A 16,284-nucleotide genomic window follows, 5' to 3' on the forward strand; every position below is an offset into this window, starting at 1 on the left:
GATCTGCCACGGCTGAGGTGTTTGTCCTACCGTGTTTCAGGTCAGCTTTATGTTCACGGATGCGGTCCGAGACATGTCGTTTGGTTTCCCCAATGTAACTGCTACCACAGAGGCAACTTAGTTTGTAGACGCCAGGGTACTGTATGTCTGGAACCACATCTTTTACAGACGGTACCAGATCACGGATTTTATGTACTGTGTTGAATCGGACCTGGATCTTGTGTTTAATCAGGATTTTGGAGATCTTTTTTGTGACCCCAGCAATGTAGGGTAAGGTGATGGTCTTGAAAGGCTCCTCAACAGGATCCTTCTTGATGGTTGGAGTGATGGCTTTGCGGATTGTGTAGTCGGAGTAACCATTAGCCTTAAGAGCTTGGCGTACGTGTTTGAGTTCACTGGAAATGTGTTCATGGTCGGAGATGCATTGGGCTCTATGATATAGAGTCTTGATGAGGGAATTCTTCTGGGATGGATGGTGGTGGGAATCCGGTTTTAGGTAAGCATCCGTATGGGTGGCTTTCCTGTAGACAGAGTGGCTCATTGAACCATCAGGTCTCCTTTTGATTAGGACATCCAAAAAGGGTAGCTTGCCATCTTTTTCGACTTCCATGGTGAATCTGATGGCTGGGTGTATGGAATTGATGTGGTCGAGAAATTGGTCTAGAGCAGGCCGGCCATGTGGCCAGATGACAAAAGTGTCGTCTATGTACCTCTTCCATAAGGTCGGGCGTAGAGTGGCAGTCTGGATGGCGTCCGTCTCAAATTTCTCCATGAAGATGTTGGCTACAACCGGAGATAGGGGGGAGCCCATTGGGGTGCCCTCAATTTGCTTGTAGAAAGTTTCATTCCAGGTGAAGTATGTATTGGTTAAGCAGTGTCTCACCAGGGGGGGTACCCCAGCATTCAGTCCTTGATGAACCAAGTCTTCAATGATTGCGATGGTGTCAGGTACAGGAACCTTGGTGAATAAGGAAACCACATCAAAACTGACAAGCAGGTCGTCTGGGGACAGGGCAATCCCCTTGATTGTCGATACCAGGTCAGTAGAGTTTAGTACCGCAGAGGTGGTTTTTCCAGTGAAAGGCCGTAGGATTTCAGACAAAAAACGAGCCAATTTATAGGTGGGGGAGTGGATAGTAGAGACAATGGGACGAAGAGGTGTATCTTCTTTATGTATCTTTGGCAAGCCGTATAATCTTGGTGGCCTGGCTGCAGAAGGTTTCAACGAGAACTGTTTGGTCTGATCAAATAATGCGGTTGAATCAGAAATGATTTTGTTGGTTTTAGAGACGAGGCTGTTGGTGGGGTCTCTTTTTATTTTTGTATAGCTGCCATCGTTGAGTAGTTCTTGAATTTTGTTGTTGTATTCTATTTTGTCCATGATGACAGTGGCATTGCCTTTGTCGGCTGAGAGGATGACAATGTCATCCCTCTTTTTTAATTGAGTTAATTCAAAACGCTCATCTTTGCTGATGTTGCTAGCTGGCATCTTAGCGTTTTTGAGGGTTGCAGAGATTTCGGATCTTGCTACGTCTGCAGCGATGTGACTCAAGCCCTTGAGAGCTACATCTACTCGAGCAATTATATCATTAACTGGTATGTGTCTAGGTGTGACTGCAAAGTTTAGTCCTTTAGCTAAAACGGATTTCAGACCTTCAGAAATAGAACTGTTACTGCGATTAATTACGACTTTGTTCACATCTAGCTTTTCAATGTGTGGGTCCGGTTTCTTGTTTGAGAGGCGGTTGAATTTGGAAATCAAGTTGTCCTTACATTTAGTCGACATAGCGGCAGCTGAAGAGGCAGTCATTTTTTCTACATGTTCCCAATCCGATGTGGACATTGTTGCACTCAAAGATAAGTGTGATTTGTAGAGTGTCTTGTCTAACTGATCTAGTTCGGTGCGCGTAAGTCTGATTTTCTCTGAGATAAGAGCTAAGCTAGTTCTAGACAGAATTCGTTTCGCATTAGAAGAAGTTACAGCAGCAGATGTTAGTGTAAATGCGTTTGGTATTACCTTAGAGTCGCGGCATCTCTTCAGAAAGGTGAGAGACTCGATTAGCTGAGCCTTCTTATCACGGAGCTTGTTGAAGGATCTCAAAGTTATGTGGAAACCCTCCCCGTAGAGGCGGTTAAATTTCGATTTAAAGCTTTCGTGACTGCAGGGATTCATCTTCTTGGTTCTTTCGGTAAAGTCACGTAGAAGGGAAGTAATAAAATAATAAAAATAAAACATAATAAAATAAAATAATTCTCACGACGTTTCGGCTACAACGCAAGCAGCCGTCTTCAGGTGAAGAATGAGACACTACCAAGCTAGGAGCTTATATATAAGCTGGGTTGGAGGTGGAAGAGCGCCTTAACAAAAAAAGAATGTGCATATGAAGAGGAATTAGCATATTCATGGAAAATGCGTAGGAGGTGGGCGGGGGGGTTTCAAAGTCATATTATGCCCATGCATTATGCAGGATCAGCAGCACCAAGGGGGGGTGCAGGGAGTAGCATTAACAAAGGAAAGGAATGTTAATGATATGTAGCTGCAGTTACTAAACAACTACGTAGAAAACTAAAGTATAAACTACATAAAAAACTAAAGTCTAAACTGCATAGCACCATCAGTATACTTACTATACTCTACAATAAGCTGAGTTACTAACAGCAAGTAATACATTACAATTCTACGTCGTAAAAATTATATAATATGCTTCCATCTAAACTTTATTCTTTCTACTTTCTACAAGCAAATTGAGGGCACCCCAATGGGCTCCCCCCTATCTCCGGTTGTAGCCAACATCTTCATGGAGAAATTTGAGACGGACGCCATCCAGACTGCCACTCTACGCCCGACCTTATGGAAGAGGTACGTAGACGACACTTTTGTCATCTGGCCACATGGCCGGCCTGCTCTAGACCAATTTCTCGACCACATCAATTCCATACACCCAGCCATCAGATTCACCATGGAAGTCGAAAAAGATGGCAAGCTACCCTTTTTGGATGTCCTAATCAAAAGGAGACCTGATGGTTCAATGAGCCACTCTGTCTACAGGAAAGCCACCCATACGGATGCTTACCTAAAACCGGATTCCCACCACCATCCATCCCAGAAGAATTCCCTCATCAAGACTCTATATCATAGAGCCCAATGCATCTCCGACCATGAACACATTTCCAGTGAACTCAAACACGTACGCCAAGCTCTCAAGGCTAATGGTTACTCCGACTACACAATCCGCAAAGCCATCACTCCAACCATCAAGAAGGATCCTGTTGAGGAGCCTTTCAAGACCATCACCTTACCCTACATTGCTGGGGTCACAAAAAAGATCTCCAAAATCCTGATTAAACACAAGATCCAGGTCCGATTCAACACAGTACATAAAATCCGTGATCTGGTACCGTCTGTAAAAGATGTGGTTCCAGACATACAGTACCCTGGCGTCTACAAACTAAGTTGCCTCTGTGGTAGCAGTTACATTGGGGAAACCAAACGACATGTCTCGGACCGCATCCGTGAACATAAAGCTGACCTGAAACACGGTAGGACAAACACCTCAGCCGTGGCAGATCACTGTTACAACTCAGTGGGCTCACATGACATTGACTTCTCCAAGACAGAGGTTCTCTGCAAGCCATCTGGCTATCATGAGAGATTCGTTCATGAGGCGATCCACATATACAAACACAGAGACAATTTTAACCGAGAAGATGGATTCTGGCTTAGCAATCATTGGAAGGACGTAATAAACCATTTCGATACACATTAGGGTAGGTAGAATAATACATAGTGTTATATTAAAATGTATAAGGTGGTTTATAGCAATACAGTATGTAATTTAATGTTGGGTTTATCTATGGCAGTATATAGTACGGTATATGCTCGTGTGATGTAAGAGAATAAAGTTTAGATGGAAGCATATTATATAATTTTTACGACGTAGAATTGTAATGTATTACTTGCTGTTAGTAACTCAGCTTATTGTAGAGTATAGTAAGTATACTGATGGTGCTATGCAGTTTATACTTTAGTTTTTTATGTAGTTTATACTTTAGTTTTCTACGTAGTTGTTTAGTAACTGCAGCTACATATCATTAACATTCCTTTACTTTGTTAATGCTACTCCCTGCACCCCCCCTTGGTGCTGCTGATCCTGCATAATGCATGGGCATAATATGACTTTGAAACCCCCCCGCCCACCTCCTACGCATTTCCCATGAATATGCTAAATTCCTCTTCATATGCACATTCTTTTTTGTTAAGGCGCTCTTCCACCTCCAACCCAGCTTATATATAAGCTCCTAGCTTGGTAGTGTCTCATTCTTCACCTGAAGACGGCTGCTTCCGTTGTAGCCGAAACGTCGTGAGAATTATTTTATTTTATTATGTTTTATTTTTATTATTTTATTACTTCCCTTCTACGTGACTTTACCGAAAGAACCAAGAAGATGAATCCCTGCAGTCACGAAAGCTTTAAATCGAGACAGTGAGAGTACTGATACACAGTGAGAGTGCTGACACAGTGAGAGTACTGACACACAGTGTGAGTACTGACACAGTGAGAGTACTGACACACAGTGTGAGTACTGACACACAGTGAGAGTACTGACACACAGTGAGAGTACTGACACAGTGAGAACACTGACAGTGAGAACACTGACACAGTGAGAGTACTGCCACAGTGAGTACTGACACAGTGAGAGTACTGACACACAGTGTGAGTACTGACACACAGTGAGAGTACTGACACTGTGAGAGTGCTGACACTGAGTACTGACACAGTGAGTACTGACGTACAGTGAGAGTACTGACGCGCAGTGTGAGTACTGACGCACAGTGAGAGTAGTGACACAGTGAGAGTACTGACACAGTGAGAGTGCTGACACAGTGAGAGTAATGACACAGTGAGAGCACTGACACACAGTGAGAGCACTGACACACAGTGAGAGTACTGACACAGTGAGAGTACTGACACACAGTGAGAGTGCTGACACACAATGTGAGTACTGACACACAGTGAGAGTACTGACACAGTGAGAGTACTGACACACAGTGAGAGTGCTAACACACAGTGAGAGTACTGACACACAGTGAGAGTGCTGACACAGTGAGAGTAATGACACACAGTGAGAGCACTGACACACAGTGAGAGTACTGACACAGTGAGAGTACTGACACACAGTGAGAGTGCTGACACACAATGTGAGTACTGACACACAGTGAGAGTACTGACACAGTGAGAGTACTGACACACAGTGAGAGTGCTGACACACAGTGAGAGTACTGACACACAGTGAGAGTACTGACGCACAGTGAGAGTACTGACACAGTGAGAGTACTGACACACAGTGAGAGTACTGACACTGAATGAGAGTACTGACACACAGTGAGTACTCATATGCAGTTAGAGTACTGACACACTAAGTACTGACACAGAGTGACTAGTGACACAGTGAGAGTGCTGACACAACGTGAGTAATGAGACAGTGCAAGTAATGACACACAGTGAGTGTATTGACAGTGACACATTGCGATTGCTGACACAGTACTGTACTGACATACTGATGGGACTGACAGTGACAGTATTGACATGAGTGTATGGACACACAGTAAGTACTGACACAGTAAGCACTGACAGAGTGATTAGTGACACACAGAGTAGTGACACAGAGTGGGTAGTGACACACAGAGTGATTAGTGACACTGAGTCTGTACACAGATTAGTGGCACAGAGTGAGTGGTGACACAGAGTGAGTAGTGACGCACAGTGAGAGTACTGACACACAGTGTGAGTACTGACACAGTGTGAGTACTGACACAGTGAGAGTACTGACAGTCAGGGTACTGACACACAGTGAGAGTACTGACACAGTGAGAGTACTGATACGCAGTGACAGTAATGACACACAGTGAGAGTACTGACACACAGTGAGAGTACTGACACAGTGAGAGTACTGACACACAGTGAGAGATCTGACACACAGTGAGAGTACTGACACAGTGAGAGTACTGACAAAGTGAGAGTGCTGACACAAAGTGAGAGTGCTGACACACAGTGAGAGTACTGACACACAGTGAGAGTACTGACACAGTGAGAGTACTGACAAAGTGAGAGTGCTGACACACAGTGAGAGTACTGACACACAGTGAGAGTGCTGATACAGTGAGAGTACTGACACGAGGTGAGAGTACTGACACAGTGAGAGTACTGACACACAGAGAGAGTACTGACACACAGTGAGAGTACTGACACAGTGAGAGTGCTGACACAGTGTGAGTACTGACACACAGTGAGAGTACTGACACGCAGTGAGATTACTGACACAGTGAGAGTACTGACACAGTGAGAGTACTAACACACAGTGAGTACTCATATGCAGTTAGAGTACTGACACACTAAGTACTGACACAGAGTGACTAGTGACACAGTGAGAGTGCTGACACAACGTGAGTAATGAGACAGTGCAAGTAATGACACACAGTGAGTGTATTGCCAGTGACACATTGCGATTGCTGACACAGTACTGTACTGACACACTGATGGGACTGACAGTGACAGTATTGATATGAGTGTATGGACACACAGTAATACTGACACAGTAAGCACTGACAGAGTGATTAGTGACACACAGAGTAGTGACACAGAGTGGGTAGTGACACACGGAGTGATTAGTGACACTGAGTCTGTACACAGATTAGTGACACAGAGTGAGTGGTGACACAGAGTGAGTAGTGACACACGGAGTGATTAGTGACACTGAGTCTGTACACAGATTAGTGACACAGAGTGAGTGGTGACACACAGAGTGAGTAGTGACACAGAGTGAGTAGTGACACAGAGTGAGTAGTGACACACAGTGAGAGTGCTGACGCACAGTGAGAGTACTGACACACAGTGAGAGTACTGACACAGTGAGAGTACTGACGCGTAGTGAGAGTACTGACGCACAGTGAAAGTACTGACACAGTGAGAGTACTGACACACATTGAGAGTACTAACGCACAGTGAGAGTACTGACACAGTGAGAGTACTGACGCGTAGTGAGAGTACTGACGCACAGTGAAAGTACTGACACAGTGAGAGTACTGACACACAGTGAGAGTACTGACACACAGTGTGAGTACTGACACACAGTGAGAGTACTGACACACAGTGAGAGTACTGACACACAGTGAGAGATCTGACACACCGTGAGAGTACTGACACACAGTGAGAGTACTGACACAGTGAGAGTACTGACAAAGTGAGAGTGCTGACACACAGTGAGAGTACTGACACACAGTGAGAGTACTGACACACAGTGAGAGTACTGACAAAGTGAGAGTGCTGACACACAGTGAGAGTACTGACACACAGTAAGAGTACTGACACAGTGAGAGTACTAACACAGTGAGTACTCGTATGCAGTTAGAGTACTAACACACTAAGTACTGACACAGAGTGACTAGTGACACAGTGAGAGTGCTGACACAACGTGAGTAATGAGACAGTGCAAGTAATGACACACAGTGAGTGTATTGACAGTGACACATTGCGATTGCTGACACAGTACTGTACTGACATACTGATGGGACTGACAGTGACAGTATTGACATGAGTGTATGGACACACAGTAAGTACTGACACAGTAAGCACTGACAGAGTGATTAGTGACACACAGAGTAGTGACACAGAGTGGGTAGTGACACACGGAGTGATTAGTGACACTGAGTCTGTACACAGATTAGTGGCACAGAGTGAGTAGTGACACACAAAGTGAGTAGTGACACAGAGTGAGTACTGACGCACAGTGAGAGTACTGACACACAGTGTGAGTACTGACACACAGTGAGAGTACTGACACACAGTGTGAGTACTGACACACAGTGAGAGTACTGACACACAGTGTGAGTACTGACACAGTGAGAGTACTGACAGTCAGGGTACTGACACACAGTGAGAGTACTGACACAGTGAGAGTACTGACATGCAGTGACAGTACTGACACACAGTGAGAGTACTGACACACAGTGAGAGTACTGACACACAGTGAGAGTACTGACACAGTGAGAGTACTGACACACAGTGAGAGATCTGACACACAGTGAGAGTGCTGATACAGTGAGAGTACTGACGCACAGTGAGAGATCTGACGCACAGTGAGAGTACTGACACAGTGAGAGTACTGACACAGTGAGAGTACTGACACACAGTGAGAGTGGTGACACAGTGAGAGTGCTGACACAGTGTGATTACTGACACACAGTGAGAGTACTGACACAGTGAGAGTACTGACACACAGAGAGAGTACTGACACACAGAGAGTACTGACGCACAGTGAGAGTACTGACACAGTGAGAGTGCTGACACAGTGTGATTACTGACACACAGTGAGAGTACTGACACAGTGAGAGTACTGACACACAGTGAGAGCACTGACACAGTGAGTTTACTGACAGTCAGTGAGGGTACTGTCACTCAATGAGAGTACTGACACGCAGTGAGAGTACTGACACGCAGTGAGATTACTGACACAGTGAGAGTACTGACACAGTGAGAGTACTAACACACAGTGAGTAATGAGACAGTGCAAGTAATGACACACAGTGAGTGTATTGCCAGTGACACATTGCGATTGCTGACACAGTACTGTACTGACACACTGATGGGACTGACAGTGACAGTATTGACATGAGTGTATGGACACACAGTAATACTGACACAGTAAGCACTGACCGAGTGATTAGTGACACACAGAGTAGTGACACAGAGTGGGTAGTGACACACGGAGTGATTAGTGACACTGAGTCTGTACACAGATTAGTGACACAGTGAGTGGTGACACAGAGTGGGTAGTGACACACGGAGTGATTAGTGACACTGAGTCTGTACACAGATTAGTGACACAGTGAGTAGTGACACAGAGTGAGTAGTGACACAGAGTGAGTAGTGACACACAGTGAGAGTGCTGACGCACAGTGAGAGTACTGACACACAGTGAGAGTACTGACGCATAGTGAGAGTACTGACACAGTGAGAGTACTGACGCGCAGTGAGAGTACTGACACACAATGTGAGTACTGACACACAGTGAGAGTACTGACACACAGTGAGAGTACTGACACACAGTGAGAGATCTGACACACAGTGAGAGTACTGACACACAGTGAGAGTACTGACAAAGTGAGAGTGCTGACACACAGTGAGAGTACTGACACAGTGAGAGTACTGACACACAGTGAGAGTACTGACACAGTGAGAGTACTGACAAAGTGAGAGTGCTGACACGCAGTGAGAGTACTGACACAGTGAGAGTACTGACACAGTGAGAGTGCTGACACACAGTGAGAGTGCTGACACACAGTGAGAGCGCTGACACAGTGAGAGTACTGACACAGTGAGAGTACTGACACACAGTGAGAGTGCTGACACACAGTGAGAGTGCTGACACAGTGAGAGTACTGACACACAGTGAGAGTACTGACACAGTGAGAGTACTGACACAGTGAGAGTACTGACACAGTGAGAGTACTGACACACAGTGAGAGTACTGACACAGTGAGAGTACTGACGCGCAGTGAGAGTACTGACACACAGTGAGAGTACTGACACAGTGAGAGCACTGACGCGCAGTGAGAGCACTGACACACAGTAAGAGTACTGACACAGTGAGTACTGACACAGTGAGAGTTCTGACACAGTGAGAGTACTGACACACAGTGAGAGTACTCACACAGTGAGAGTACTGAAACACAGTGAGAGTACTGACACAGTGAGAGCACTGACGCGCAGTGAGAGCACTGACACAGTGAGAGTACTGACACAGTGAGAGTACTGACACACAGTGAGAGTACTGACACACAGAGTGACTAGTGACACAGGGAGAGTACTGACACAGTGAGAGTGCTGACACAGTGAGAGCACTGACACACAGTGAGAGTACTGACACATTGAGAGTACTGACATACAGTGAGAGTACTGACACAGTGAGAGCACTGACACAGTGAGAGCACTGACACAGTGAGAGTACTGACACACAGTGAGAGTACTGACACACAGTGAGAGTACTGACACAGTGAGAGTACTGACACAGTGAGAGCACTGACACAGTGAGAGTACTGACACACAGTGAGAGTACTGCCACACAGTGAGAGCACTGACACAGTGAGAGTACTGACACACAGTGAGAGTACTGACACACAGTGAGAGTACTGCCACACAGTGAGAGTACTGACACAGTGAGAGTACTGACACACAGTGAGAGTACTGACACACAGTGAGAGTACTGACACACAGTGAGAGTACTGACACTCAATGAGAGTACTGACACACAGTGACTAGTGACACAGTGAGGGTGCTGACACAACGGTAGTAATGAGACAGTGCAGTACTGACACAGTGAGAGTATTGACAGTGACACATTGAGATTGCTGACACAGTACTGTACTGACACACTCATGGGACTGACAGTGACAGTATTGACATGAGTGTATGGACACACAGTAAGTACTGACACAGTAAGCACTGACAGAGTGATTAGTGACACACAGAGTAGTGACACAGAGTGGGTAGTGACACAGAGAGTGACACAGAGTGATTAGTGACACTGAGTCTGTATACAGATTAGTGACACACAGATTGAGTAGTGACAGTGAGCAGTGACACGCACTAAGTAGTGACACACAAAGTAGTAACACAGTGAGTGGTGTAACACAGAGTGAGTAGTGACACACAGAGTGAGTGGTGACACACAGAGTGAGTGGTGACACAGAGTGAGTGGTGACACAGTAGTGACACAGAGTGAGTAGTGACACACAGAGTAGTGACACACAGAGTGAGTAGTGACACACAGAGTGAGTAGTGACACACACAGAGTGAGTGGTGACACACAGGGTGAGTGGTGACACACAGAGTAGTGACACACAGAGTGAGTAGTGACACACAGAGTGAGTGGTGACACACAGAGTGAGTGGTGACACAGAGTGAGTGGTGACACACAGAGTGAGTGGTGACAGTAGTGACACACAGAGTGAGTGGTGACACACAGAGTAGTGACACACAGAGTGGTGACACACAGAGTAGTGACACACAGAGTGAGTAGTGACACACAGAGTAGTGACACACAGAGTGAGTGGTGACACAACACAGTTTGGCGTTCATGACCGCCACGTACCCCGCGTGCTCGCTTTGACATGTTCCTCAAGGGCCGTGAGCGCCTTCTCTGGGACGCTGCTGCTGCTGTTGTTGTAGCTGCTGTTGTTGTAGCTGCTGTTGTTGCTGTTGTTGTAGCTGCTGCTGTAGTGTAGCTGCTGCTGTTGTTGTAGCTGCTGCTGCTGTTGTTGCTGTTGATGTTGTAGCTGCTGCTGTTGTTGTAGCTGCTGTTGTTGTTGTAGCTGCTGCTGTGCTCACGCAGCGCCACGGATCTCCCGTGTAGAGCAGCCTGGCAGCTGCTCCACGTGTCACAAATCAACATCGACTTACACAGCGAGAGAGCTCACACACAGCGTGACTACTGACACACAGTGAGAGTACTCACTCTCACTGTGTGTCAGTACTTACACAGTGAGTACTGACACACAGTGAGAGTACTGATAGTGCTTACTGTCAGTGAGTAATGGAACAGTGTGAGGGTAATGACAGTGTGAGTACTGACACACAGGGACAGTGTGACTAATGACACACAGCGAGTACTGGCACTGCAAGTTACGACACAGTGAGGGTGCTCACACACTGTGACTAATGACACACACGGTGAGTACTGACACAGTGATACTACTGGCACACAGTAAGAGTACAGACACAGTAAGAGTACTGACACAAGTGACACTGATGAATGGCACAGTGAGAGTGCTGAAACAGTGAGGTCTGACATTCAACTTGATACACGGTGAGTAATGACACAGTAGTAAGAGTGCTGATAGTGCTCACTGACACACAGTGAGTACTGCCACACACAGTGAGTAGTGACATGCAGTGAGCGAAGTGAACCAGGGTGTGAGCACCGACACGGCATGACGGTAGTGACACAGAGCTGACACACAGCGAGTAGTGGCACACAGCGAGTAGTGACACACAGCGAGTAGTGACACACAGCGAGTAGTGACACACAGCGAGTAGTGACACACAGCGAGTAGTGACACACAGCGAGTAGTGGCACACAGCGAGTAGTGACACACAGCGAGTAGTGACACACAGCGAGTAGTGACACACAGCGAGTAGTGGCACACAGCGAGTAGTGACACACAGCGAGTAGTGGCACACGGCGAGTAGTGACACACAGCGAGTAGTGACACACAGCGAGTAGTGACACACAGCGAGTAGTGACACACAACGAGTAGTGACACACAGCGAGTAGTGACACACAGCGAGTAGTGGCACACAGCGAGTAGTGACACACAGCGAGTAGTGACACACAGCGAGTGTAGCAGTCGTAGTAGTCGCGGTGCGTGCGTCGTAGTCACCGGTAGCGGCGTGGCGCACGCAGCGCGCTGCCTGGAGCAGTGACACCACGTGGTGGTGGTGGTGCTCACGTGAGCAGCACCACTACCACGTGGTGGTGGTGCTCACGTGAGCAGTGACACCACGTGGTGGTGGTGGCCTCGTCACCACTGCGCAGCGCAGGGGCTGCCGCGGTGCACTTGGGGAATTATCCTCACAACAACAACCACTCACAACAACAACTACTCACAACAATCTCTCAACAAACACTCAACGACTCGTCTCACTCTCTCGATCCACTCTGCCGATCCACTCTCTCCCTCCTACTCGACTCACCTTCACCAACTGAGCAGCTCACCCCTCCCATCTCATTCAGCCCCCCTCCTCCAACGCTTCTTCTCCCCTCCCTCTTACTCAGCCACTCACCACCCCTCACTCACCACCCCTCACTCACCACCCCTCACTCACCACCCCTCACTCACCACCCCTCACTCACCACCCCTCACCCGCCACCTCACTCACCGTGCAGTGTCCACTCACTCATCTCCACGTTCTCTTCATTCGTGGACGTTCATGGACACGCAACCAAAAACAAAGATCCCCCGTGTAGCCTCAACAGGCCAACGGCAACATCCACTCACAACAATAACCACTCACAACGGCAATTCACAACAAGTCATCACAACAACAACCAATCACAACAACAATAACCACTCACTACAACAATAACCACTCCCAACAACAACCACTCCCAACAACAATAACCACTCACTACAACAATAACCACTCACAACAACAAACAACCAATAACGACAGCAATTCACAACAACAACCACCCAGTACAACAACAACCACCCACTTTAACAACAACCACTCACAACAACCACCCACAACACCAACCACTCACAACCACCCACAACAACACCACAACCACTCACAACAACAACCACTCGCAACAACAACCACTCACAACAATAACCACTCACGACAAAAACAACCAATCACAACTACTCACTACAACAACAAACACTTCTCACAACAACAGCCAATCACAACAACCACTCACAATGATAAAAGCCACCACTCACAACAACAAGAACTCGTAACATCTCACAATAACAACTCACACCAACAACCACTCACAACACCCACTCACAACAACAGGCACTCACAACATGCACTCATAACATCTCACAACACTACAACCACTCACAACAACCATAACAACCACTCACAACAAACATAACAACCACTCACAACAACAACCACTGACAACAACTACTCAACTCACTCTTCTCTCCCATTCACTCTCTCTCTTGATCCACTCTCTCCTGACCCTCACCACGAAACTCAACTCCCTCACCACTGAGCAGCTCACCCCTCCCATCTCATTCACCCCCCTCCTCCACCCCTTCTTCTCTCCTCCCTTTCACTCAACACTCACCTCTTACTCAGCCACTCACCACCCCTCACTCACCACCCCTCACTCACCACCCCTCACTCACCACCCCTCACTCACCACCCCTCACTCACCACCCCCTCACTCACCACCCCTCACTCACCACCCCTCACTCACCACCCCCTCACTCACCACCCCCTCACTCACCACCCCTCACTCACCACCCCTCACTCACCACCCCCTCACTCACCACCCCTCACTCACCACCCCTCACTCACCACCCCCTCACTCACCACCCCTCACTCACCACCCCTCACTCACCACCCCCTCACTCACCACCCCTCACTCACCACCCCCTCACTCACCACCCCCTCACTCACCACCCCTCACTCACCACCCCCTCACTCACCACCCCTCACTCACCACCCCTCACTCACCACCCCTCACTCACCACCCCCTCACTCACCACCCCTCACTCACCACCCCCTCACTCACCACCCCCTCACTCACCACCCCTCACTCACCACCCCCTCACTCACCACCCCTCACTCACCACCCCTCACTCACCACCCCTCACTCACCACCCCCTCACCCGCTACCTCACTCACCGTGCAGTGTCCACTCACTCCACACTCACCTCTTACTCGGCCACTCACCACCCCTCACTCACCACCCCCTCACCCGCTACCTCACTCACCGTGCAGTGTCCACTCACTCAACACTCACCTCTTACTCGGCCACTCACCACCCCTCACTCACCACCCCTCACTCACCACCTCCACTTCCTCTTCATTCATGGACACGTGAACACAGACAAAGGTCCCCCGTGTAGCCTCAGCAGGCCTTTGGGACAAGTGCTGTTGGCGAGCACCGATGAAGGGCGGCACTGCGCACAATGGGGTGGGTGGCCAGCACCACGCCCGACCGCCTTTGTCTCCCTAGAGGCGATGTTTACACTTCACATCAGGTACACATTTCAAGCTGAGTCGACCTAGGGGAAGCTCATGACCGGTTTAGATAATCGCCACTGGTGGTGGCCGTGAGCGGGAATCGAATTTGGGTCGTCGGGTTCACAGCGCAGCTGCAGCCACCATTACCTACCTACTATAACTACCACTACTACCACTACCACCACCACCATTACCTACCTACGACAACTACCACTACTACCACTACCACAACCACCATTACCTAACTACTATAACTACCACTACAACCACTACCACCACCACCATTACCTACCTACGACAACTACCACTACTACCACTACCACAACCACCATTACCTAACTACTATAACTACCACTACAACCACTACCACCACTACCTAACTACTATAACTACCACTACCACAACCACCATTACCTAACTACTATAACTACCACTACAACCACTACCACAACCACCATTACCTACCTACTATAACTACCACTACAACCACTACCACAACCACCATTACCTACCTACTATAACTACCACTACAACCACTACCACAACCACCATTACCTACCTACTATAACTACCACTACAACCACTACCACCACCACCATTACCTACCTACTATAACTACCACTACAACCACTACCACAACCACCATTACCTAACTACTATAACTACCACTACAACCACTACCACCACCACCACTACCTAACTACTATAACTACCACTACAACCACTACCACCACTACCTACCTACTATAACTACCACTACCACAACCACCATTACCTAACTACTATAACTACCACTACAACCACCATCACCAACAGCAGCCGCGTCTCGGGCCGGGCTCCGCTGTCGAGGCGCAGGGAGCGGGCGGAGTTAAGGAGGTGAGGGTGGTGAGGAGGTGAGGGTGGTGAGGAGGTGAGGGTGGTGAGGAGGTGAGGGTGGTGAGGGGGTGAGGGTGGTGAGGAGGTGAGGGTGGTGAGGGGGTGAGGGGGTGAGGGTGGTGAGGAGGTGAGGGTGGTGAGGGGGTGAGGGGCGCCAGAGAGAGGCGCCCAGCGCTGTGAGACCACGGGGAGGAGGTAGAGGTGGTGGTGGTGAGGGTGGTGAGGGGGTGAGGGTGGTGAGGGGGTGATGGTGGTGAGGGTGATGGTGGTGAGGGTGGTGAGAGAGCGCGGCCTGGGGGTCGAGTTGACGGAGCAGCGGCTGAGGGGTTGGACAGCAGCAGGCGGTGACGACGGGGAGGCGACAGTACACGGGGTGTGTGTGTACATGGTGTGTGTGTGTACATGTTGTGTGTGTGTACATGGTGTGTGTACACGATGTGTGTGTGCGCGCGCGCGGTGTGTGTGTGTGGTGGAGTGGAAGGACCTCTGAGTCTGATTCTCCTCTCTCTCTGGTCACAGAGACGACCTTCGTGGACTGTGGAGGCCTCAAGTTCCTGCTGAGCCTGCTCAAGCACCACGCCTGCCAGGGCCTCGTGCTGCGCTTTGTGAGTCACGCGGAGAGGGGGGGGGGGACAGAGCGAGT

General features: G+C 48.4%; 1 protein-coding gene across 1 annotated transcript in view; it reads left to right on the forward strand.

Moving 5' to 3' along the window:
• LOC144741181 (uncharacterized) overlaps nucleotides 1-16,278 on the forward strand; it is a gene marked incomplete at its 3' end in the record, with an annotated part of 33,503 nt that extends 17,225 nt beyond the window's left edge. The window contains exon 5 of the mRNA XM_078623794.1: nucleotides 16,161-16,278. Within this exon, the coding sequence (XP_078479920.1) occupies nucleotides 16,161-16,278 (118 nt within the window). The remainder of the gene's footprint in view (nucleotides 1-16,160) is intronic.
• Between the last annotated feature and the right edge of the window lie 6 nt (nucleotides 16,279-16,284).

The sequence above is a fragment of the Lampetra planeri genome, unplaced genomic scaffold (genome assembly GCF_965212315.1).
Source record: "Lampetra planeri unplaced genomic scaffold, kcLamPlan1.2.h2 scaffold_455, whole genome shotgun sequence".
NCBI classification, from domain to species: domain Eukaryota; kingdom Metazoa; phylum Chordata; class Hyperoartia; order Petromyzontiformes; family Petromyzontidae; genus Lampetra; species Lampetra planeri.